At 43.5% G+C, this 26521-nt stretch overlaps 1 protein-coding gene across 2 annotated transcripts; it reads left to right on the plus strand.

Annotated features, from left to right (window-relative positions):
* The first annotated feature begins 22774 nt into the window (after positions 1-22774).
* On the plus strand, positions 22775-26237 carry hs3st1 (heparan sulfate (glucosamine) 3-O-sulfotransferase 1). Of its 2 annotated transcripts, none has more exons than XM_036551301.1 (2): positions 22775-23015; positions 24986-26237. In XM_036551301.1, the coding sequence occupies exon 2, from the start codon at positions 25156-25158 to the stop codon at positions 26080-26082; it is 927 nt and encodes a 308-aa protein (XP_036407194.1). In that variant the 5' UTR covers positions 22775-23015; positions 24986-25155; the 3' UTR covers positions 26083-26237. The 2 variants fall into 2 exon arrangements, with proteins under 2 accessions (XP_036407194.1, XP_036407195.1); XM_036551302.1 differs by lacking the exon at positions 22775-23015 and adding an exon at positions 24333-24720.
* Positions 26238-26521: the final 284 nt, after the last annotated feature.

Genomic DNA, 26521 nt, shown 5'->3' on the forward strand with positions numbered 1-26521 from the left:
ATAAATGTGAATTCCTCATGATAGCTGACTTGATCTTATGAACAAAGACAACGTTCAAGATTCGGGTCATGTGATGTTGGTTTGTGGTTTAGGGTGTATTCCTCTGATCAGCATCAGAGCTCATGAGAGATTCCTGTGGAGGAGATGCAGAATAACTTCAACCACTTTTCCCCCTTACACAACCTCTATACCGCATTGACAGCAATAGAAATATATACTGATAGCTGCAGGGAAAAGGGCTTAGGTGCAATTTAGTTGCAATTTTTTAAGATCTTTACCCTTACAGAAGTGCCAGCATGCATATTGTGCTCTAACACAGAAAGACTGGTAGTAACAGGCAGTGATTATTGCCTAGTGATTCACACCAAAACCCCCGGCATGACTCAGCCCCAAACCACAGTCAGGTGCCACAGCTCCACTCCGGTCTCTGCTATGACCTGAGCTGCATGTTCCTCCTCTACGCCACACCCCTTTCCCTCTGTGACAGTCACCTGGAGCCTCTACGCCACACCCCTTTCCCTCTGTGACAGTCACCTGGAGCCTCTACGCCACACCCCTTTCCCTCTGTGACAGTCACCTGGAGCCTCTACGCCACACCCCTTTCCCTCTGTGACAGTCACCTGGAGCCTCTACGCCACACCCCTTTCGCTCTGTGACGGTCACCTGCAGCCTGCAGCCTCCCCCGCCTCTCTATCACCATCTGAATGAGTCCCACCACCGGGCAACAAAGCAAAAACGGAACTGCTGCAAGTCTGCCGAAAGCACGTTCTGATGATGGGAAAGAGGGGGAGGTGCCGTGGCATAATTATTAACGTATGACTCGATTTACGTAATGTGACACAACACCTGGTTTGCATCTCATCTTTATTTCAAAATCAATAAAATGTTAGTAAAAAAAAAAAAAGGAAAAAGATGTGTCAGTACAGTACAATCATTACAAAAGCTGAAGCTGACTTTTGATATATATGTTGTTTTATATAATGTTGATGCCTGTGTATGAATTTCTTTACAAACATTTTTTATTTACGAAAAATAAATTTTGAAGAATCTAAATTACAAGGGTAGTTTAGATTTGTTTATAATGATATGATATTATTGATATAATTCCATTGGTGTTATTCCATCTGTGTTATTTCATGATGTTTGGAAAAAAGTGTCCAAACTTTTGATTGCTATTTGTATATATCTATATATAATATATCTCCTAGAAAAGGGATGTGTTCCAAGGAAATGTCTCTCCGACGAAAGTTAAATTTGTATGTTGTTTTAACAGTATAGATTTCTAATCAGCTTTCGTGTTTAAGGCGCCAGTGAAAGTGTTATCTGATTGACTTGTCAGGGCTGGGTAAGGACTCTGGGTGTGCCAGTGAATCAATTTCCCTTCCACTTAATCATGAGCTGCAATCGGGGGCCGTCACAATAAATTCCCAGGGGAAACATGCCACCTAGAATTTCACAACATCCAGGTTCGTCATCGAAGCAGGTAAGTCGGTCAATGAAAGCACACCTCGGCCACTTCTCACCGGAAACCACACCAGCTGTGGCCTGGCCCCGTGCCAGCCGTACAGTGCCGGGGCTCGCCCGGTTGGTCCGCTCACTCTTTTAGTGCTGCAGCCTCTTCATGGCAAAAAGTCACCGGACTACATTCCAGAAAGTTGCTTCTTCTGGAGAGAGGTTTCCAGGGGAGGTCTGGGAGTTCAGCCAGAGCAAAACGGTGCTCATCTGTTTTCTTCATTTTAGGCCTTGGAAATTTAAGAAACACAAAAATTTAAAATTCATTATTTCTCCTTACTTTGGAATTGCCTGTTGTGCTGTATTGAGGTTCATCTGCCCACATTACAGCTGCGCTTGCTGGACAGGAATGACTGATGAGGACAATCCTCTGATCTCACACACAGCCGATGGCTATTTTTCCAGACTACAAGTCCCAGAGTACTCCACAACAAAGCAAATGCTGATTGGATGATAGACACGTCTCCAGTGAGGTCATCCAAGTGACTCGTACCTCACAAGCTGTTAGACAGTGAGCCAGCTGTGAGGCGAGTGACCCCTGGCAGATGAAACCCACCCAATGACAGAACAAAGCCACTACAAACTCCCAGTTACTGTCGGCAAATGACAGGCCCGAGACTCAGACTGCGGTCTGACCTGTAGGACAGCCTGCATAGAACACACACTTTAACTGGCTCAGCTTTGGAACTGTTTTTTTTTTTTTTTTAACATTGCATTTCATTTTTAGATTTTTAAAAGGAACTAGAGAGTCTCCAAATCCGACCACAAATTCACCACGTTAGCGACACCACGCCCGGCCTCTCTCATCTGTCCCTCTGTTTGCCTCGGCCTAAATTCGGCTACCCTCCCGGAGCCTCTCTGGCCTGTGTCTCGGGTCTGTGCCATCATCTCCCGGGAGTTCCCACATGCCAATGGGCTGGACCCGCAAACGGCGAAATGAACAAATCTAAAAACGCAGAATGCTGTCAACAGGAAAACTTTCTTCACAAAGCACTGAAAACAGGGTGGATACTCCCGGCAGCTGGACTGACAGAACAGAAAACATATATTTTTCTTATTATTAAACTCAGACAGCTACAAACATACCACCCCTGTCTTCTCGCGGGGTCAGGGTGCCCCTGGACAGTTCGGATTAGCCAGAGCGGCACACGATCCCAGCACCTCTGCTCAGTCACTCATCACAACAGCCCGCTCTGAGGCAAACGCTAATCGCTTTACCCTTAATTAACTGGCACGCGAACCACTCACGGGTCTATGGGTTTTCAAGGTGGCTAAGAGTTGACAGCGTTTGTCAGGGAAACCCTACGCCACCATTTTTTTTTCTCTCTTTTGGAATGTTTAACATTTTGTGGTACATCCTAGGGACTGAGAAGCCAGTGCTCCTTCAGGGAACACATAACACCACATCTACCACCATTATTTGCAATAGGGCTGTTCAATTTACAAATGAATACCTTTAGAAATGATACAGTCTCCTGGTGCTACATTAGTTCAGAGAGGGAAATGCAGGATTCCCACACTCAAAGCAAGCTTCTCCACTCACTCCTGTCACCCACTTTAATTATCTCACAATCAACTTTGCTAATGTACACAATGAGTCCAATATGCAGTTCCAGTATTCATAAAAGACTAATACTGGAAAACATGCTTGCATATTCTGAACCCACTCCCTTTGTTACAAGGGGGCAAGGGTTAGCCAGGCTATGTCATCACCGTGTGTACAAATTTATGGGTCCACATAATTAATTACATAGTGTGCATGTACAACAGTCAAGATCCACAGTTCATCTGTCTTTGCATGGCTCTTATGTATGAGTTCACTGGAATGCGTTGTTATTCTCTGGGAAAGCTACTGCGAAAAGACACTGCACAAAAATATTGCTTTAGTGGAGCGATGACCCAACCGCCTGCCCCCTGTATCAATTAGCAGTTAGTTTGGCAACATTCTCAACTGACGTAATCAAGAGTTTGAATTCTCAAAACTCCTAAACCCGTTTGGTCTGGCTCCACCACACATATCTATTTGACTTTCCAGATGAGAAGTCATTTCAGTGTTATCATCTTAGAATAACATACAATTTGATTTCACGAGGCCTCAGCTGTATGTTGACACTGGCAGGGTTGATGGAGGGTAGGTGATGGTTTTGAAGGAAGCTGACCTCTATAGTTTAATGCAGAGAAAGAGAGGAAACAAGTGCTTCCTGGCAGAAAGGGGGCTGCTTTTCCAACGAGTGGGCAAAGGTTTCCATGGGTCTGTGGAAAGAAAACAGGCCTGTGGAGATTATAGGACTGGCACTGCCACCGTGATTGATAGACATTATTTATTACAGTTTTTATCTCTTCTTGTGATCCTCCCTTCCTTTAGTAGAGGGTGTGTGTGTGTGAAAGAGAGACAGGGCCAGAGCAAGGGGAAGGAAACAGAGAAGGAGAGATTGAGAAGGAAGGACAGAAAAAGGGGAGAGAGAGAGAGAGGAAGGGAGGGAGAGAAACATGCCTATAGAAACATCTGTTTTGTTACAGACTTTCCACCTGGTTGTAGTCGCGGCTGCAAGTTTTTTAAAATTCCCCAGATGAATATAAAATATACAGATTATCGAATATGAAAAGAAAAAAAAAACCAAACTAATACAGTCTGCAGAGTCTGTAGGGAAAGAGGCACACACACACTTGAAACGTCTTACATCACCCTCTGGATATTGTTAAGAATGTCTCAGAGAACCTCAAAGCAGGACAACATATCATACAAGGAGAATAATTTGTTTGCTCTTCTAGTTTAATATTCCTGCTTTCCATTGTTTGGGCCTGAACTGAGAGAGGAGTTGAAGGGGAATTGTGTTTCTCCAAGTGTGTGCACCTCACCGATCACAATGCACAATCCGGTGCTGTGTTCTGTCATCTCCAGGGTAAAGAAACAGCATAAATATTATCATCAAGGCAGGACAACCTCACCAACCCAAACAACGCTGACACGCACACACGAAATTAATATCGGAGCACAACATTTTATCATTTTCCCAAACGCTTCCACGGCACAGAAACCGAGCAGGGAATCTAAATGGAATATTATCTTTACAAACATGAAACCACCACCATTTCACGGACAATGGATCACAGCGGAACTACACGCTGCTGTATGAGATCAATACAACTCGGCTGCAGCGGGATTCTGAAAGGCGCAGTTTACCTTTAACTCCAATGATTCATTCGCCTGGGCTACGAGTCTGGAACTAAATCACCGCAGAGGTCAAACAGTGTTTGCCATGCACTGCATCCATCTGCAGCCAATTTGGCCTGCGCCTAACCCTCCCTAAATCAAAGTGAAGCCCCGTACCAGGGTGACAGAACATGTGGATGGGAGCACGGTGTCTGGTTTCATTTGAATTCCCCACACACGTACCGCTGGAGGATTCTGAGAATAAAAAAAGTAGGTCTTAACCACCTGAACTACTGCAACCTAACTGCGGTCCCCCCCCACCCCCCACCCCCCCGTGCCTTCTCTCCTCACGATAAATTGTCAAGGAATGCAACCCCACACAAGATCAATAAAACCCCTTTGCAATTTAACAAGAACAGATGTTACCAATCTGCTGGAGAACAGGGCTCCATTTTAAATGCATCTTCTCCTTCTTCTTCCCTCCACAGACAGGGCAGGCCATTATCTCCCGCATCAAACATGAGATCCCGTCTACATGCGGGATTATGGGCCGCTTAATCACAAGGAAGATTAACTTTATCAGCAATCAAATCCCTCATCATTCTTTTTTTCGGTTTCTTTCAATTATTCGGACAAAAAGAGAAGGAGAAAAGGGGAAAGTTACTTGGCTTAGCATTGTAACGTCTATGAGAGTTTTCTCTGTTCGTGAAAGATATATGTTCATCAAACCACCTGATCACAAATGCTCATGTATAATCTCACAAATACACACAATTTGTTTTTTAATTTTTTTTTTGCCTTGACTCAAATCGCACTCTGCTACAACTATGATAAATTTACCAGGTTTGTTATAACTTCTTTTGCATTTCAAGGGAAGTTAGTGGGTCTAGTGCATGGATTAACAGGATTACATGTTTTGATAACCCAATAAATACTTTCCTTGCAGACAGTGTTACTGAAATGTGGTCTCACAATTTGGGAAGTCACTAATATTCATTACAAACACTGGATGACTTCAATGCAAAAGTTGATCACACAAACCTCTGCCACAAGACTTGATATCATATTCTCTGCAAAGAATTTATTATTTCTGTCTTTGACCACAGATATGCAGGCCTAAAGTCTAAATGAGGTGGTTAGAAGGCCTTCATTAACATGATGTAACATCTTTATAAATCATCCATAAACAATTTTTTTTAAAATATGTAGTTGTTATTTGAATGTACTTTTTAATAATGCCAGAAGTATCTTCAGGTAAAGATCTTCAGGGAAATTTTGTCCATCTGGGAATAAGTCTCTTGAAAGAAGACAGGCAATTATATTACGTTGTTTCCATGGAAATGGCATGTATTTAGACATAATTTGCTCATATAACACATTTCTTTCATTAAGCCTGCAAACTGGTTGTTCTGTTATTTCATTGCTTTATAAATCAACTTTAGGTGTGTCCCTGTTTTCTTGTCCACTTTTCTTTTTGTTACAAAACTTTTTATGTTCATTGCATTTGCCATCCTGTTTCAAAACTCAGTTTCATGGGGCTGCAGTCTTACCAGACGCACCCCTTACATCACGGTGTCTGGTTTGAGTAGAGCTGAGGTGCTTTTCAAGACATTCCTGATCAGAACTGTCATGCAGTCACTCTTGTTAGCAAACAATACACAGCCTATGAACAGCACTTTTGCAAAACAGTGTTTTACACAAATTAAATTTGAGTTCATTTGTGCAAAAGTGCAGTAACATGCATTCATCCTCACAAACATACTCTCAGACACACTGCTTTTTCTTTGTGTCTGGCATTCTGCATGACGTAAACCTTCAGTAGGAGGTGGGACTAAAGAGAATGACTTAGAGGGATTGGCTGCATTTTAAATTTGCTTGCAAAGGCTGTGCTGACTGTGAAACGTTAGCTGTCTTGAGTGCAAATAACTATTTGGTGACCCGTTGGAAGATTTTTCATGACAAATTTTGGGGTGTCTTTTTGTCCCTCAATAATCGTTTCACAGTATTCCTTTCTGTTTAACGGGAGTCCTCTGGATGAGCTGAAGCCGCCTGTCGTGTCAGGACGCCTGGCTTTGGAGACTCTGAATAGGTCTCTCTGAGGGGTTCTGTAACCCCATGGTTCCTTTTTTCATATGCAGACTTCATTTTTTGGCCACTTCCTTTTATTATTTCACCGCTCGGCCTGTAAATAGCCCTTGAACCGGCCTGAATCGTGAGAAAATTAGAGGAAATGGGAAACGCAGTGTTCTGCCTCCAGGAAGAGCAAAGGTGCTGAGCCAGTGGCGGCCCTACACAGAGAGTGTGAACCATGCCCCCTAAATCACTCATTCTCAGGGTTTACGGGGTGTGGTGTGGCCGTTTCCTGCAATTGCCTTTTTATCCATAATATTCAAACACACACACATACACACACACACACACGCACACACACACACACACACACACACACACACACACACACACAAACATTCCCAGTCTCCACTCATCTGTTTCAATAGAAAAGCCCATCTTAGCTAGGTCTGGGTGGGCTTGGATAGTGATGGGGCAGTGAAGGCACATTGAGGCTTCATGAACCCCAGGCTGGGTGCAGCAATCTTGTGTATCAGTGACATTCACTGTATTCATTTATGCAGGTAGATCTTTAATGGTACAGTTCAGTTTAACTGCCTTGCCCAAGTGCACTAGTGCACTGTGGCCATGGCCTTGCGCAGGAATTGAACCTGCAACCCCATTTTTTTTTTTTTTTTTTTTTTTACTGGCACAGCTCCTTAAAATCCAGCAGGATTTAACAGTTGCTGTTAACAGCACACTCCTGTACAGGCAATCATCAAAAGTGCATTACATAAAGAATTGGGGAATTGGGGAGTGAAAGAGGCCTGTTAACTGTGCCTGGGACAGCATGCCTAATGGCCTGAGTGCACTTTGTGAATTTGCTCTACAAGCATATTACATATCTGTTCTTTATCAGGCCTCCAAGTTCACAGTGGGACCTGTATGCTTGACAGCTTCAAGGTGGTACGGTCGGTTTCATGTTCAAAAATTCTTTAGTGTGTCAGCCTGAAGAAAAAAAAAGGTTTAAGGAAACTGCATGAGTGTAGCATAAGAATGTTCCTGTCCTTTGTGGCTTCAACAATAAAAAATAGCCCTACAAAATACCCATGTTTCTCACTCACTCACAGGTACAGCCATTGAACAATTTTTTTTTATCTGTTTTTTTATCTGTGACTCCTAAACCATTTGGCATGGCTTATCTTTGCATTAACCTGGGCCAGCCAGAACTCTTATGAAATGATGATGTTTCCATAAAAAATGCCATCAGCATATAAAAAGCACAACCACATTGCTTTCATATACAAAAGCGGAATATTTATTCGTCATAAGAAAGCCTGCAAGGTCACTGAATGAATGAATGAATTCCCATGATGGTAGGGTAGAAATCAACAAGAAACACTGCAGAAATAACACCCAGCTGAGCCGTGGCTCAGAAGGGGAAGCACCACTGACAATACTGGAATGCAACTGTATTTTTTAAACCCTGTGGAAATTACCTGTTGATGTGGGCCCGTGTGAGATGCATTAGTGAAAGAGAAATCAGTTACAGCTGCTTGGCCACCAATCTACAGTCAACACAGAGGCAGAGGAGGGGGAGTAAGCAACAGCTCCGTGGCACCAAGTGAGAAACGATACCTATCTGATCCTGATCTGAAGTCTGCCGAGTTGCACGCTGCCTACCTCACGCAAGACTCTTTTTTTTTTCTGCTATCGTCCTCAGTCTTTGAACTAAACCTTGGAGCAGTGTGCATGCCACCCTGTCGGCAGGGCGCTCCATTCTCCCTATCGCACAGATCAGAACGAGAACAGAGCGAAAACTCTACCAGGAGCTCTGTGCTGTGATGACACAATTGGGAATTTGCCAACCTGCTAGCATATTATTCAATGACTGGCAGCACATTTGCACATTTAGCTGCTTAGCAGACACTGAAGTACAGAGTTCCTTACATAGTTTACAAATTTTACATTGTCCACTTATACAGCTAGATATTTTACTGAGGCAATTTTTTTTATTTTTGAGGCAATTATTTTTATTAACTACCTTCCCCAAGGGTACAGCAGCGGTGCCCTGGTGCAGATTTCACCCAGCAGCCCTTTCGGGTATGTATGAATGTGCTTGACCATTAAACCACTCCCTGATCACTGGATTTGGTTGCTTTGGCATGCTCCACCCCCTTCTGCTTCAGGGTCCAATAGGGAGTCTTGCATAGGCTGTTTCATGGACGATACTGCTAGTTAGCAGGTACAATATGAGTTCTGACAGACAGGATCCCTAAAAGGGTATAAGCATCGCCGTGAAAACTGTGTGCAGTCCGTAGGCCCAAGTCCAATCAATACATTTTCACAGCTTCTTCATTCAACTGTCATTGAAAAAATGTCATTACAGCCTCCATCATTTCTGTCTCATTCTGCAAAAAATAAAGCCTGTGATTGAAGACCTCACATTATTGGAGTCTGATTTCATGGGTGAATTCACCACTTGATTCATGATTCAAAAGGTGACTGAAATGTGGAAGGTCATTCGCTCTGTGTCACTCTGTATCAGTCACCGTTTAACACCGAAATAAACTTGGCCGTTTGTAACGACAAGGTGGCAATCCACACAAGCAAAGGGAAGAGCCTGTTTGCTGTGCAACAGCAGCAGCAATAAAATGTCCTAAACACGATTATGTCCCGCTTAAAAGTTTCAAAAGGAAAGCGCACACTTCCCCACAGGGGACGGGGCCCGTAATCTGACCGGCGGTGCCTGGGAGAATTGGCGTTAGGCGCAGGACACAGCTGTGGGCTGTAAACAACTTTGTAAGTGGCAATAAATCTGAAAGTTGTGTGTCGTTTCGGAGCGCCTGATTTGCGGTTAAACACACTCTGGGGCGGGGGGGGCACAGCGGCGAGGCCCGCGTGCGGCGGCTCCGCGCGTGACAGCGCAAACAAAGCGGACGGATTCCGCCACGCTGCCATCCCCCGTTGCTAGGAAACCACTCCGGTTGGAGACAAACCCAATCAGAATGATTGGTAGCACTGACTGTTGGGACAAATTAATACAAAGTGCTGCGACAAAATAAAGTGGGGACCTAACTTCCACCCCCCCCCCCCCCCCCCCCCATTCAACACCCCCCTCCAAAAACAAGGAGAAAAGAGTGTTACTTTTTTTGGTCACTGCATCTGTCTTTGTCTTTTTGGAAAGTGTCCAGCAACAGTGCCAAGAATTCTGTTGCAGATAGTTAGTTTATCTTCTGTCACTGCCAATCAAATGTGCAAATGTTATGAAAATCATTCTCCTGCCACATTCCTTAGTTTTGTAAATGCAGGAGGCTGCGGGTGTACCAACCACAAAATAATAACTCACCATCATTACACTGATGCATTTAGGAGTTATACATCTCTTTAGTCTTTTAACTTAACTCAGGGTTTCAACGCCTTTGTGCCAGCTGCCTCACACCTCATTGGTCCTTTTACCTGTCAATCATGACAGAAGTAAAGTTCAGCGGCTATTGCTGGGACTGAGGGCAGTTCCATACCCCTCTAAAAAAAAGAAAAAAAGAAAAACATAATTCTGTTGCGACATCACTCTAACTTTGCAGTAGGCAGAGCACTGTCGCTATCCTGAAACAATGCTATCAGGAACATCAGTGCAATAATGCATGGGAACATACCGGCACACATCTGATGACACACTTGATGAAATATCCACAGGACTGTCTTACAGAGTTTTACAAAAAGTGGTTGTGAAACAGGTGCTGTCCTTTTCAGAAGTGCCTTTTCTTCAAAGATTTCTTTCTGGATTTCACTTGAAACATTATACTGCAACTGCCCTCATTTATTAACAAATGATGAGTGCAGATTCTGATTAATGCTACATTTGGGTTATTTTAGATCTTACTGCAGTGTTTGACACAATTGATCATAAGCTATTAATATATCGCCTTCGGTATTGGATAGACCAATCCGCTTAGCTGGCTTATTTCCTACCTCATAGACAGGCAGTTTGCAGAATCAGTTGGTTATGCTGTGCCCTCCTCTGCACAGATTTCCTGTGGCATCCCACAGGGGTCAGTTTTATGGCCGATACCATTCTCTGTGTATTATGTTACCTTTGGGCCACATTATACTGAACCATAACACCTCAATTCACTGCTATGCAGATGATACACCACTTTACATATCAATTAACTCAAGTCATATGTATGCATTATTTATGCAAATTAATGTCTAGAACTTTCTCCAACTGAACACTGATGAGACAGAACTTTTGACTAATGGTCATAAGCATGAATCAGAACTAATTCAGTCTAAATCTGGCTCCCTGTACATGTGGGACATGCTACTGAGGACCCTGGTGTTACGTTTGATTCAGCTCTGATTTTTGAATTGCACACTCAATTGCAGAGTCTAGCCCAGCCGTTGCTGCTATCAGCTTAGCAGCATAACAAAAACAGCTAAAATAAGGCCACTTCTATCTTTTAAGGAGTCTGAGAATGTAATCCATGCCTTCAGTTTTTCACAGCTGGTAATTGCTTTTATTCCTCCCTTCCCTCTGACAGAAAAACCCTGTGCAAAACTCAGTGCAGTTAGGCTTCTAGCAAGACCAAAAAGAAGAGGTCCTATCACCCCTATTTTAACATCTTTGCACTGACTACCTGTTGCTTGCAGAATTGATTTTAATATTTTACTGCTTACTTGATGTTTCACCTGATGACACTGCAGAACTTTTTAGCCCCTGCATTCCAGAATGTCCATACTCTGAAATGGTTTATCCAAAAGCATTAGCGCTGCTCGGACAGTTTCTACTTTTAAAAAAACTTAAGACAAATCTCAAAGACAAATTAAATGCAAATTTTACCATTTTGCAGAACATTTTTTCATTGATATTGATGATTGCTACACTCAGCAAACTGTGTTTGTGAGTCCATGTTTGCATTTAGTTGTGAACCAAAGCTAACGCCATATGTTGATTGAATGCAGGCCTTAGTAACAGGTTGCATGTCTGTAGTGCTGTTATCAGAGCAGGGACTTCCTCCTGTGTCAGAGGTCTTGTATTAAAGAACAGTCCATGTGGCGGGTTCATGAAGCTTTACCATAATCCCTATGAAAACAATTTAGTTTACCATAAGACCTGGCCAGACCACTGCAGTATCACAAAGTAAGCTGCCATGCTAGGAATTTTGTTTAGATAAAAGTACGATTTCATAATGTGTGATATCAAAAGAAGCCATGATATCCTCACTCACTGGCTTTTGCCAGTGTGCTAAGCAGCATAGATTTCCTTGTTTTGATTCCTTTTAGTTTTTTTGTTGTTTACAGCCATCAGAAACCAAGGAAAGCCATAACCACTGTCAAAATTACATGTCAGGAAGTGGTCCAGCCATATTCTTTACATTCCTCTAGAGCTGAAATTAGATCTAAACACAAACTCCTGGTCCCCCCCCCCCCCCCCCTCTCTCTCTCTCTCTCTCTCTCTCAATCATATCTATTGTGTCTGCGTTTGAGGTTCGATACCTTTCACATGTATGTGTCAGCCTAACTGAAAATGCATTGACGTGTTACATATTTAATGAGCTTAGCTTTAGAAGTAAAGACAGAGAGGACTGCATGACTGATGCTAAATGTAACGGCTGGTACTCCCTGCAGAGGTAATATTATTAACACAGAATGATCAATGGTGTATTCCTCCAGTCTGTAAATCTCCACCACAGCCACAGAGACCCACAGGTATGATGTTCACGGGCCAAAGCTGTGACTAGCGAGACAAACAATGTGTATGTGTTTATATTTTCAGACCGTTTGAATGTTGTGTTTGGCTTGCGCGAGAGGTTACAAAATTGCACATTGAGTGAGTGTAAACAATAGAAAAGGCTTGCATACATCGAGTCATACATGGAGTCAGCGTGGCTTTTATCGAATGTGAAGAGGTAAGAGTTCAAGTATCACAATGACCATTCAGCGGTCGCTCAGTAAGAATTAAAACGGTCGTCCCTCTCTTTCTGTGGCTTGCAGTATTTCTCTGCTTCCTCCAAATCTGTAAGAAACTGTCGCCTGCCAAACACCGTCCCCACTATAAACCCTACATAAAAAATGGCTAACATAAAATCCCACCTGACATTAAACAAAAGGAGGTTTTATTCGGTGTGGGGAGGGTTACCGTAAGCACGCTGGTCCTGGTTTATACTCTCCGAGTCTTCCTGCTCTGGCCTCACATCCAGACTCCCTCTTGGATGAATTCTACAGCAACAGCCGCGCCCAAGAACTCTCACGGCAGCTGAAAGAGAATGAAAAGCAGGCTTCAGCCAAAGAGTTGGAGGTACAGTAGCTCTGAAAGGCTTCCCATCAGCCCTATGAGTGGATCTCCGCCACCACACCGGCCAGTTGAGGGAACTCTCACAACCAAAGTGAATTTTGGAAATACTCATTCTATTTTTCATGAAAAATTCTGCCGAGCAAGTTTTTTTTTTTTCTAGAGTGAATTGGACACTCGTGCTTTATGTGTGCGTGTCTGTGTGCTTTCCAGCTTTTTGTTTCTGCTTTTCTTTAATTTCTTTTTTTGGCAAAAACTGCTAGGCCTCCGCTCGCCTGTTCCAAAATTCCATCTGCAATTTTCTCTTTCATACAGCACATAACAATCCTGGAAACAAATGCAAACATGTAATTGTTAACTTGCTGGAGCTTTTTTTGTCTGAGGACCAGCTGTTTTTTCAGTTCTTCCAAATGCATTGTGTGACATGCTCATTTCATGCTTTTTAATGGAAAAATCCACCCAGAGAAACATTATGCCATGACCTCCCTGCCGACCAAAGAGTCCCTCTTGCATAGTGTGAATATGGACATATTTCTGGGGTGATTTTCTGCCTTTATTTTGATGCTGTATCTGCAGCATTCAGGGGAAAAAAAGCCAAGCAAAAAGTGAGTTGAGGGGTGAAAAATCTGAGTATTTGTGGTATTTTTCCTTCTGAGTAAAAACGCATTGTGAGTTCACCTGAATATTTTCATCATCTTTTTTACAAGTCAATACATTGCATCATCCCACTTACAGCTCTGCTTCGTGTTTCATTTTCATTTGACTGTCTTGCTCCTCAACCTCCCCGGAAGACAAGGAGCTCCTAAAAAGTAAGACACACACACAGAACAATAGCACACAAAATTAATTTAACATTATTTCTGGCGTAGACTCAAGCTTCATGAAAACAAGTCACGACTTGAGTCAAAACAAATGAGAAACAAAAATGTTTCGGCTTGAAGGACAAAGCACAGAAAAAAAAAACATGAAGTATGGGGAAAGGAAAACTGGAGGGCGGGGGGGTAGTTTGAGAAATTCTTCAATCTTGGACTAAGTGTCAAAACAGAGTTTTGCAGTATTCACTCTGACTCTTAGAGAATGAAGTATATATGTGTCTGGGAACTGTCACACAGCATGCCATCAGCAATGATCAAAAGACTGCTGCCGCTGATATTGTCTGGAAGCAGCGCCTCTTCAAACATCGGCCCCTCCGCCCCCCCCCCCCACCCCGTGAACATGCGCACGCACACACGCACACGCTCACACACACACACACACACACACACACACACACACACACACACACACACACACACCCACCACTATGGCAAGAAGTGTGAGGGTTTATAACGAGGCTTGGCGCTGGAGATTTACACCTCACCTGCTTACGATCGATCCTAATTGCCTGTAAAGTGCAGCTCTCCCACACTGACAGCTTTCACTGAGAGAGTTCAAAAGCAATCCTTTACCCTCCTCCACACCCCCTTCACCAAAGCCGCGCAGGAAACTGTACCACCCCAAGCATTCAATTCCAAAAAGGAATTAACAGCCATGTATAATTACGGCGGACTCATTTTTTTTACATTATTTATTGTCCCTTTGTCTTTTTGGTTCATTTAAATACAGAGTGCATCATATATGAAAGAACGCTAACGACCAATCAACAATATTGACTTTTCATGTGAAAGTGTCAATCACTACTTTGTCAACGGCACCATTTTAATGGCCAATTCCGCACTGATATCCCCCCGTCCCTCGGTGCATGGAGCTTTGGTGGGGATACTGTAATTACAGCACTAACAAGTATGCATTCACTGTAATCAGAATGGGAGCGCACTGGCCCTCATTTCAAACTGGGCATTGTGCTGCCTGTCATTACATAGAGGTAATTATAACTGGAAGGAAGCCGTGCTACTCATCGCTGTGCCGCAGCGAGCTGTCATTAGAGACAAAGGGAAGAGAGGATCCTCCCACATAGCGGGGTCTCTGTCATTCCCTCTCACAAGGCCTTCCTGGCCCTCAAAGGCAGCCTGCTCTCCATCTGCATTACAGAACTCCGGCATGAGCCAGCAGAGCACCGCCACCGGTTTAACCAGCAATGCTCACACGCTGTTCCCACGCACAGACACACACACGCACACACTCGCACACACACACACACACACACACACACACACACACACAGACACACACACACAGACACACACATGCACACACTCACACACACACAGACACACATTCACACACACACAAACATGGACACACACACACACACAAACACAGACACACACAAACATACTCACACACACACACACACAAGCATGGACACACACAAACATACACTCACACACACACACACACACACACACACACACACACATACACACTCACACACACACAAACATACTCACATGTTACTATTCATATGGCACAGAATCACATGACTGATGTGCACCAGTCAAAGAAACAGTGATAAAGGTTTTTTTTTTAAATCTCAGGTGGGCTTTTATTAGGAACTGAACCAAAAAGCATTTGATATTAAGGAATATCTGTTATATACCCACAGAAATTAAACTGATGATCAGTTTCTGAATTAAAAGTCCTTGGTGTGTTATTTTTATCTCTCTGTTGGTCTGTTTTTGCCACAGCGCTGTATGTTAACACATGGTAAAAGCAGACATCCACAGCTTCTACAAGGTTAATCTGCACTTGGAAAAAAAATGTTCATTATTATGTAGTATTTAAAATTGCACACACCAGTTTAATTGCATGTACTGCACAAAAGGTCATATTAATTAAGTTTCTTGTTTTACAGATTACTCAGAAAAATGTGCTTGTTTCCCTTCATTTGCATTTGAATTACAATCAAAATTTTTAATTTGCAAGTTTCAGGGACACCCCCTCAATGCCTTAGCGGCTACAGATAGATTGACAGTTACTGTGTATTCTGAGTTCTACAGAGGAATTGTTCCTCAAATATATATTAAAAAGTATCACGTCTTTATCGCTTCAGAAAATTCAGTTTCATTCAGACGATGATGACCTTTGAGCAGACAGTGATGCCAGTAGCATGTCAGTATATCAGTATATCTGAGAACCTGTTAACAATGCATACATATTCACAATGTTAATACTGACAGCTCAGCGGTATATCAGTATATCTGAGAAACTGTTAATACTGACAGCACCTCAACAGTGCACTAAATTCCCTATCCCTGACGAACAGATAGAGACCAAAGCACCACCTTAGCAGTATCTGTAAGACACACATTACATATGTATTTATTGTATCGTTGCGTGTCTGGTGTCCTGTTGAACAATAGCAGCTATTCATAATTTGCATATCTTCATACCCTATTTCAATGGAAGAATTACATATGATGACATATTGCACATGCACGCACGCACACAGGCATTGCCATTAATTTAGCACAGAGGACACCTCATGCTATTTCTCACATAATTAGTCTTTTGCCCTCAAACTGTAATGCTATTAAAATGGAGCTTTGTTAACACAACAGTAAACATCTTGTGTTACCAAAGCATTTAAGCATTTAGTTAAATACGCACACATCTCTATCTCAAGACCAATTTAACAGTTTAGCTTGAAGCACTTTGACGCTTTGACAGGAATTTGTTTGTTACAATGAATTAAAGCTCTTCTGAGCAGTCCCAGAGAGAGGCCCGCCATAGCCAACACTTCAGAAGTGTACAACACCTCTACTGGCATGGCCAAGATGCAACCTGTGTCATTTCAACTGCTCATCAGCGTTTTTCATGAGTTAGGTCCACAACTCGTTCAGACCGTTCACACATCCATGATAAGCAGTCTGTTTTGTGCCTTTTGGCTCACTTTCAAATACTGACTTTTTTCCAACTGAAAACGACTTTTTTAATGAGGATTTTACCTTGAGCTACTGTGTATGAAAGAGGCAGTGTTCCACAGGTTAGCCAAAAAAAAAAAAAAATTATTATTCATTTCAACGGATTATTAATTGAATACCCAGAATGCTGATGACATAATGAATGGCGATAGGTTAACTGCTTCAATTAGTTCCAACAATGCGGAACTGGCTCAATTTTCCAGTTATCTATCCCTAATCCTGAACTATTGTACTAAAGTGTGTTCACTCATTATTGTTCCGTTATATAAAACTTGTAATGGTGGTGCACAGCAATGACCTAAAATAAATTGCTGCAATCTTCCAAGGTGCAAAAATGAGTCATTTATCTGCCGTACAATTACACTGACAAATTAAGAGATAGCGACAATAGCCATTATATGAGGAAATAATTATTGCCGTTTCTGAATCGCTGAGAACATTAATTTAAAAGAGCAACGGAAAAAAAGCACCAGTTATTTCTAGTCTAAACATTCTCTCACGTCTGGGATCTTAACATTACCCGCTACAGTAACAGCGGCCTCATTCACAATGAAGATAAGTATAGCTACAAGGCCCCTTTCTGCACTTAGTCCTGTCAGCTTCACGCCCAGTGCAAGAAAGCTACGACTGCACTAGATAGCTCTTTTAAAAACAGGCAGCAAGGGCCGTTGATAACTCCACTTAGTATGCAGCTGAGCATGAGGGTAGATGTGGGAACTTCAACGGGAGGCAACTGGTTGTACTTGTGCGGTGAACAACTGCGCAAATAATCATTTCCATCCTGCTAGGAAAATCAGACAGCGCTACCGTGGCTTGTTACAGCAGCAACCGGTTTAGCAACGAAATACATTAAGCGGCGTCTTCAGTCGCTCCGTGAAATTAACAGATGTTGTCTGAGACAAAATTTTACCCTTGTCGGCGGAGAACAGCAAACTTTCTGACACTGCCTACTTGTTGACAGTGAGCTGTCGGGTTGTGCTGGAAAGGCAGAGTCCTGCTCCTCGCAGAATCTCACATCACTACGGTTGACCGTGCGCTCCAGAATGCGGAAAGGAGGTCTTCCCCCTGTCTGCGCGGTCAGCGTGGGTGCTCCGCTCCGGCCGGTGCGTGTGGACAGCCGAGCATCCGTTGAGACACATTGTGCATGCGTGAGGGAAGTCTATGCCGTTAAAGAGGCAAGAGAAGCCCCAGAAGTTTGCCTCAGGTGCAAACCTGCATTCTTACCCTGTACATAGTGTTAATGGATGCACAGAATACTGCAATGGAAATAAGAGCAAAGGAAAACTGAAACCTTAAACAGCAAATGTGACCACAACCAATAGGAAGGCCTTGCACAGCAAGTGACAGAAACCATACTGAGACTCCTGCCCAGAAAAAGGCCTCCCAGCCACTCAAGGCCAGATGAAATAAACAAATGAAATTGGTGTAGGCAGAAAAAGTGTCCCATGGAGTGCACCTTTATGTTATAAATGGTAGAACACCATGGGTGTGTGGTGTTGAATGAGCTGCCCTCCTTATCTTTCCACTCATGGATTTAGGTGACAAACTGAATCATACCAATGTCTTTCTTTCCATAGAAAAAGGGGAAATGCAAAACATGAATATGAAATTCTTCTCTTTTCCCCTTAATCACGTGAAGAAGTACACACACACAAACACACACTCAAAAACTCTGACAGACATACATTTCGCTATGTCACTAGTAGTGTGTCACATTAATGCTGACAGTGTGGGATCAGCTGTGACAATAAGCCTTTAATCAAGCAAGATTTACAGGCCTTCATCTTTCTCTGTTTTTTTCTTTTCTCCTTGATTTTTTTTTTTTCTTTTCAAATAAAAGAAGCTGAAGAAAAGGTAAAGCCCGTCCTGTATTCATTCCCTCGGCCTGCACGCTGCAGAGGGTGTGACTGGCGAAGTAAAGGCCTGGAAAGTTTACATCACTGGCCTGGTTCATCTGGGAGGGCAGGGGTGGGCCCCTGTCTCGCGCCATGGAAACTGCGCTGGTATGCAGCTTTCAGCCACACAGCTGAGCCACAGAGGAGAAGAAGCCGTTCGGAGCCTCTGTTCCCCTGCATGTTAACACACCATAACAACCAAATGCATGCCGGTCTATGTATGGTTCTGTGTTTGCCTTCATGCTGGGTAACTATACTTCTGTGACACAGGCTCATGAAAGGAGTTTGCAGTTAAAGCTGAAAGCATTCAATCTTTAGGCTATATGTATAAGTATATGTGTACATGAATTTGTGTGTGTGTGTGTGTGTGTGACTGTGTGTGTGTGTGTGACTGTATGTGTGTGTGACTGTGTGTGTGTGTGTGCGTGTGTGTGACTGTGTGCGTGTGTGTGTGACTGTGTGTGACTGTGTGTGTGTGTGTGACTGTGTGTGTGCGTGTGTGTGTGTGTGTGTGACTGTGTGTGTGTGTGTGCGTGTGTGTGACTGTGTGCGTGTGTGTGTGACTGTGTGTGTGTGTGTGTGTGTGTGTGACTGTGTGTGTGCGTGTGTGTGTGACTGTGTGTGTGTGTGTGTGACTGTGTGCGTGTGTGTGTGACTGTGTGTGTGTGTGTGACTGTGTGTGTGCGTGTGTGTGTGTGTGCGTGTGTGTGACTGTGTGTGTGTGTGCGTGTGTGACTGTGTGACTGTGTGTGTGCATGTGTGTGTGTGTGTGTTTCTATGCTCTTCCTCCTTCTGCACTGCTGCAGTTAGCAGAGAGAGGGTACAGACACCAGGTGGCTTCTGGATGAGCTGTCTTTCCCCTCTGTTCTCTGATTCAGCATGAACACCACACTGTGCTTGCAGGGGGACATCGCTGCGGAACAGCTGAGATTACTTTATTTTGGGCCTGATGGCCTGCGACAGGCTAGTGTTCTTTATTCCTGAGATACACCACTTCAATTACCGTGCCTCCCCGGGTATCACACTCAGTAGGGTGACCGGGCTGTAACAGCCTGTGTGCGTGCATACATGTTCATCTGTGTGTTGTGATCCCGAAGAACAGACTCCTCATGAATCCAGGTGAAACTAAAAAAAAAAAAAAAAACACACAATAACCAGATGTAATGTGCTGGGTTTCATGCCTTCCAACCCTCTGCAGCAGACACCAGGACACTCACATGCCCTAAAGCAGTTCACGCCCCTCCGTCCCCTGTGAGAGTGTCCCCCACGCTGTGAAACTCAGCGGAGGACGAAACGGCTGGTGCAGCCCCATCCGCATAAAACACGCAGGTGCCGCGAGAGAGGGTAGTTTCACGGCCAGCAATCAGACGGGGGCGCTGGCAGTTACTCGGTAATGTGCACGGGGCGGTTTTTAAATTAGCCTGCGCCGTAAGATTACACTGCCCTCCCTCACTTTGCTGACGCCACACTTTGGGGGGCACGGCGAGAAAAGACAAAAAGCTAAAAGTTAGCGGCCTGCACATAAAACCAACGAGCAGCGCCATTAGCAGCATCAGCATTTAGGACACATTAAAACAAAGGCGCAGCCGCCGACCCATGGAAGTCCTTCCTCCTTCGTCTCCCGCTCTCCATTCCTTGGAAGAAATGTCTGGCTTGTCCGTCAGGGCCATGTTTGCGTGAGCCGGACGTGCGGCAGACGGGAGCCCATACATTTTTTTGTTTTTTTTTGTTCACCGGTGAACCAGGGTAATCAGGACCAATGCGTCATTAGTGTGGCTTGTGTTGTTCAGATAATGGCACAATGACTTATGTTTGTTTGTATATAAATGTGCAAATGTGTGTGTGTGTGTGTGTGTGTGTATATATATATATATATATATATATATATATATATATATATATATATATACACATATATATTGTACTGAGTAAAACTGATACTTACTGATATTTATGGTATGAGGTACTGTTCGAGTGTCACTCCTTCGAATGAAAACAAACCCTTTACGTCACTGCATTTCTCTGCTTGTTCGTTACCGACGGTATTTAACTTCCCCTGCTTTTGCTACTACCCATTTAGGCCTGCTAAATTCAGGCTGAGCACCTTGCACAAGGACTTCAAGCCTGCTGTCTTTTGGTAAAAAAAAAAAAACGCTCCTTAAACACTAAATGTATTCTTCCTGACACACTCTTTTCACCTTGAATAAGGTGGTAAATGCATTAAGGTAATATGCTTCGCAAAACAATTATCAAGGTTTTTTTTTTTATGAAAAGTGTGCTATAGTCTGCGCATGATTAGCATATAAATTCTTGCACTTATTTGTAATTCACCACTTGAAGCTGTGCCTGTCCCGCACAAGTAGGCCAAAAAACGTAATGCAAATTAAGATAAAATCCGACTTACTGAGTATCATTACATTTGCACGTTTGCTTCATTACTTTTGTAAAGTGACTCTGTTAAACACCTCTCTTTGAAATTCCAATCCATTTCACCCCTTACGCACGGCAGTATTCAGTATGTATTTTCCCCAAGTTATTTTTTGATTCTGTTTTTTTTTTTTTTTTTCTTTTTGCTGTATTTTCTGACAAATTTCTCCCTCTGACACATGACATTTCCATGGGAGACCTCTGTCACATGGGTGTGCTGAGGGAACAGTCATTAGTGGAGTTAATCACACATATGTAGTGCATAAATGGGTAAATCCAAAGAGAAGAAAAATATGATTTGACTGATTAGCAAAATAAAGTGTATAGTTAAAAGTTATAACTATACAAATTACGTAGAATGGAGAAACTATAACCATGTTTCTGAGAGACAATCAGAAAAAGTAAGGAAAACTACAGCTGACTACAGTAGGATACTTTGAGCTAAAAGACCTGACAATGCTCAGTGCTCCAAAGGGGCTTTCTGCATCTGACTGTCATAACTCTGACAATCTCATTTTCAGAACGGGGACGGAAGTTATAGGGTTTTTTGTGTGAATTCTGGTTTTCACCACAAAAGATGGTGTCAGAGGGCGTATCAGAGGATTGGCGGCTTGACGTCTTTGTACAGTAACCTGCAGCCACCAGGCCTTGAACTGACAGGACCGTTCAACAGAGAGAAGAGAGCCTTTGAAATTTCTGAGTGTTTACCCAAAGTTGTAGATTTGGGACAAAGAGGAAGTGTTTCACTCTTATCACCTTTCCATTTCCATTCAGTCCATTGTCTATAGTCATCAAGGAAACCAAGATCTGAGAGTGAAACGTGATAACGCGTAATGAGCAATAAGCTACACTGAAATGGTCAAAAGAAAACAAAACACAAGCAACACGATAACGATAACGTCGCCGCATCTACGCTGTCATTTTTAAATTAATACAATTGTGTATTAATGTTAACATATTACATATTAATTCTAATCAATGAAATCACTCTCTGTGCCACCCGGCCTGTTTCAGACATTCTACAATTTACTGAACCAAAGAAACGGGTACCATCGTGCGTAAACTATTGGCGCAGAAGTGGACATGCGCTTCCCATTAATACCAAGTGCTTCTCTGCATTCATGCTAGCACAAAAGTATGCGTATACATCCTGCTTTCTTAAATCGTTCTTTTATTTTAGTTATTTCAGATTGGAAGATCTGGGGTTCACCCTGAAGGCAAATAAGAAGACAATTACTTTCTTAGACCACGTGTCTGCACAATAAAGGGAAAAGCCCCGCGCGCTTACCCCCATATGTCCCCTGCGTCCGTTTTAATGCTTCTTCCAGCTGACTCACAAATATGTTAAACACGCAATCTGGCGCTGACACAACATGCTAGCCTGACCTTTTATATATGGCAAAACTGAAATTCACCTGATCGGTACGCCGCTCTCCCTTCTGTCATTCGTCTTGTATTACCGTAAGATATTACGCCGGACTGACTCATTGGAGCGGGTAGGAGGAGCGGTGTGTACGCGGTGGGCGTGTATAGATGTGCCACATTAAACACCCGAAAAGCTCACAGAGGAGGCAGAAGCGTTAGCAACTTTCGCAGCCGTAGGCACGTAAAACCGGAGCGGCGCAAGGAAGCTCAAGGAGAACCGAGCGACAGTGCAGCTACATCTGACGGACAGGTGATCCCGTCAGATAATCTTTTATCTGAAGTAATTTGTTAATATTTTGTTTGCGTTTTTTTTTCCATCAAAACTCCCAAGCACACATGGAAAACGGCAGTCTACAATGTCTTTCGTTCTGACGACTCGGATATATCGCTGGAAGGTAAAAATGCAATTATTTTGCGAGCTAGATTTTTAACCATTAGGTGTCTTGCTATGCATATGTGTATTATATATTTTGAGTCGAATGCATCGTTGAATAATTTTTCTGTCTGTAGTTACACCTTTATTTTTACATTTGGTTTGGAGCTGGAAGAAAATAAAATAACTTTTAAAAAATAAAAGGAAGAGGCGCGCATTAAAACCAACCAAAATTTGTTAGGCTATTGTTTAAACTGTGTAACCTGGACAAATTTGTCCCTAAAATAAAGTTAAATGCGTCTTTGGGGAATTCAGCTCTGGTGCTGTTCGTATATTGTTTTAAGGCTGTAGGTTTTGCTTTTGCTTGCCAGTCCTGGCAAGAACGCGAGAGGTTTATCTATAGAGCGAAGCCTGATAAGTTCGCTTAGATAGCGCTGACTCGTGAAAGTATGTCACCGGGCTAAATGGCGATGCATGCTGCGTTTGTGGGTAAATGATGAAGCAAAATATGTATTCCCCATTCCCACAAATAATGACATTAATATGTTTCATTTACCAACTGTATTTCATAACCTGCAATATGTGAAGACATCTAACTTGAGTATCTCAACATAATTAGAAAAAGTTGTGGACAACTTTAGGCTACATTACATATGGGCAACATGCCAACGACATTTCTGTAAGCAACATAAAGAAACACATGTTCTATGTAATATATTTAGCTTTTTTCGAATGTGCATACGTTGCCTATTTCCATTACATTCTTACGCAGTGTCATTTGAAAAGAGTAGTTTATAACGCATTTCTGTACATGGTCTCACTTTTGTACATTCGAAACATACTGGTGACATCTGTTTCCGTTCAAAATTATAATCCCTATAGTGTACGGCCAGGCAGGGAAATGTTCTAGCCCCTGATATTATGATTACCCTCTTGGAGGTGGGTCACTTTCGCGTGTTATCGCTGTCTGCATGGATTTCTCACAGATTTACGCACCTACACGTGCTGCGCGAACCGTGATGTGACTCATGCGTTATCATTTTAGATTTCATATTTTCGGTTGCAAGCAAACAAGTACATAGGCGGTTTCTGCTTGTCTCCTGCGATGTTTTAATTTCGTAATGCACAGTTCTCATAACGGTGGAAGCGTGTTTTCTGACGATCATTTTCCTACCTGACGTTAATTTGTCGTTTTTGTTTTAAACGTAGAGCGTACACATCGAGTGTGTCAAGGAACATCATTAATCTGTAAATAATCAAATGTTTACCAGCTGCGTCGAAACATTTAATGATATATTGCTGTCGGTTCCGTCTGCAGTGCTCGGAATGAGTGGAGTTGAGATAAAAGCAAGAAGACGTACACTACAGAGGTCTTCCTGAAGCCCTATATTTCTGTCAGAGGTCAACTGCAGCGCGGCTTTAATGACAGATAAATGAAGGCAGTATTTTTCTTTTCACAGTAAATAACGGCTTGGTTAATGCGCTACTTGTTAGGTGGAGTCATAGGGACGCATTGTGGAGGCGGAACTGAACGTATAATAAGGCGCTTTAGCTCTCTTGATGAGCGTGTCACTTGCAGAACAACGAGGGAGGTGATTAAAATGTTTTGACTTTCGTTTTTAGTCCTAGTGATTATTATTATTAGTCTACATATTACTTCAGCACTACCAACGCTACACCGCTAAAATGCCTTACTGTGTTTGATTAACATTGAGACGGGCGTCGTGGTGGGATACATATATGCCTTTACACTTAATGATTAAGACGTGTAATTTTGTATGTTTTACGTTTTTAGGCTATATATTGGTGTTTGTATTGTTGTTTCACACCTTGACACAATTGACAATTGTCAGACACAGCTGACAGTTGCTATACTGCACAGATAGTTTTTTGTTGTTGCGCCTCTTATGAAGTGTCTGAGCTCCCCGTTGCAGTGCTCTGCTCGAGTTTAACTTGCCTCCATGTTTGTGTGTGTGTTTTTTTCCTTCCCAGTGATTTCCTTTGTTGAGGTGAGCGTGAGCGCAGAGGAGACCACATCTGCTGCGGAGCCGTGTTTTTTCTCCCAGGTGGACGGTAGCCTCGCGGGCGGCTCCTCTTTCGATGTGGGGTACAGATCTGTTTCTTTGGCCAGGCTGATATCGAGCAGGACCAGGACGTCCCTGATGGCGGCCTTGCTTTTCGGGCTGCTCCTCTTCGCCGCGCAGTCCCCCACCATCCCGTCCCGGCCCGCCGGCAATGGCGTCCCCCCCACCGGGTCTCTGCCCCCGCTGGCGCTCGACGTTGCTGTGGCGCCCACGGCGGGGCCGAACGGCACCAGCCAGCGGCTTCCGGGCGTCATCATCATCGGGGTGAGGAAGGGCGGCACCCGGGCCCTGATCGAGATGCTGAGCCTGCACAGCGACGTGGCGGCGGCCGAGAACGAGGTGCACTTCTTCGACTGGGAGAGCCACTTCGAGAAGGGCCTGGAGTGGTATGTCAGGCAGATGCCCTTCTCCCGGCCAGAGCAGTTGACTGTGGAGAAAACGCCTGCCTACTTCACCTCCAGCAAGGTCCCTGAGCGGATCTACCGCATGAACCCGGACATCAAGCTCCTGGTCATCCTCCGCGACCCCACGGAGCGGGTCCTGTCGGACTACACCCAGGTCTTCTACAACCGCGTACAGAAGCACAAGCAGTACCAGCCCATCGAGGCGGTGCTGGTGAAGAACGGGGAGATCAATCTGGAGTACAAGGCCCTGACGCGGAGTCTGTACTACCTGCACATGCAGAACTGGCTGCGGTTCTTCCCGCTGGAGAACATCCACGTGGTGGACGGGGACCGGCTGATCCGGGACCCCTTCCCCGAGATGAAGCAAGTGGAGAGGTTCCTCAACCTCTCGCCGCAGATCAACGCCTCCAACTTCTACTTCAACAAGACCAAGGGCTTTTACTGCCTGTGCGACCACGGCAGGGAGCGGTGCCTGCATGACTCCAAAGGCCGGCCCCACCCCCAGGTGGAGCCCGCTATCCTCCACAAGCTCTACCGCTTCTTCCACGAACCCAACAGGAAGTTCTTTGAACTCATCGGGAGAAACTTTGACTGGAATTGATTCCGTTTCTTTCGTTCATTTTTTTAAATTGCTGTTATTGTTTGACTTTTTCAGCGTGCATCAAAACTGAGCCCCTGCAGTGCAAACCACAAGTATTAGTAGACAGCTTAGATTTTACATGTATATTGTAAAAAAAATTATAACCGTTGTACAGTATAAATATAATGCATAAGCTAAATATATTTTTTTATGTTTTCGAAGTAATGCAGTCAGAAAAAAAGACAAACATTTCTTCTTTTTTAGGTTACTATTTTTATAGTTTGCATGGTGAAAATGAATGTGTTTGTACCGCAGTTGAAATGGTAAGAGTCTGTTCTCTGTGTTCCAGTGTTGGCGGGATGATTTTTGGCTTTGAGTTGGCGGCGTGATGTGTTTAACGGGCATTCTGATCCTCCGTCTCTGTCACCAATGTGTCTGCAGTTGCTTTGTGACACACAGT

This window comes from Megalops cyprinoides, chromosome 18, assembly GCF_013368585.1.
Source record: "Megalops cyprinoides isolate fMegCyp1 chromosome 18, fMegCyp1.pri, whole genome shotgun sequence".
NCBI lineage: Eukaryota > Metazoa > Chordata > Actinopteri > Elopiformes > Megalopidae > Megalops > Megalops cyprinoides.

What these genes read in the sequence shown, in the direction of transcription:
- hs3st1 (XM_036551301.1), top strand. Translation starts at nt 25,156, where the DNA reads ATGGCGGCCTTGCTTTTCGGGCTGCTCCTCTTCGCCGCGCAGTCCCCC.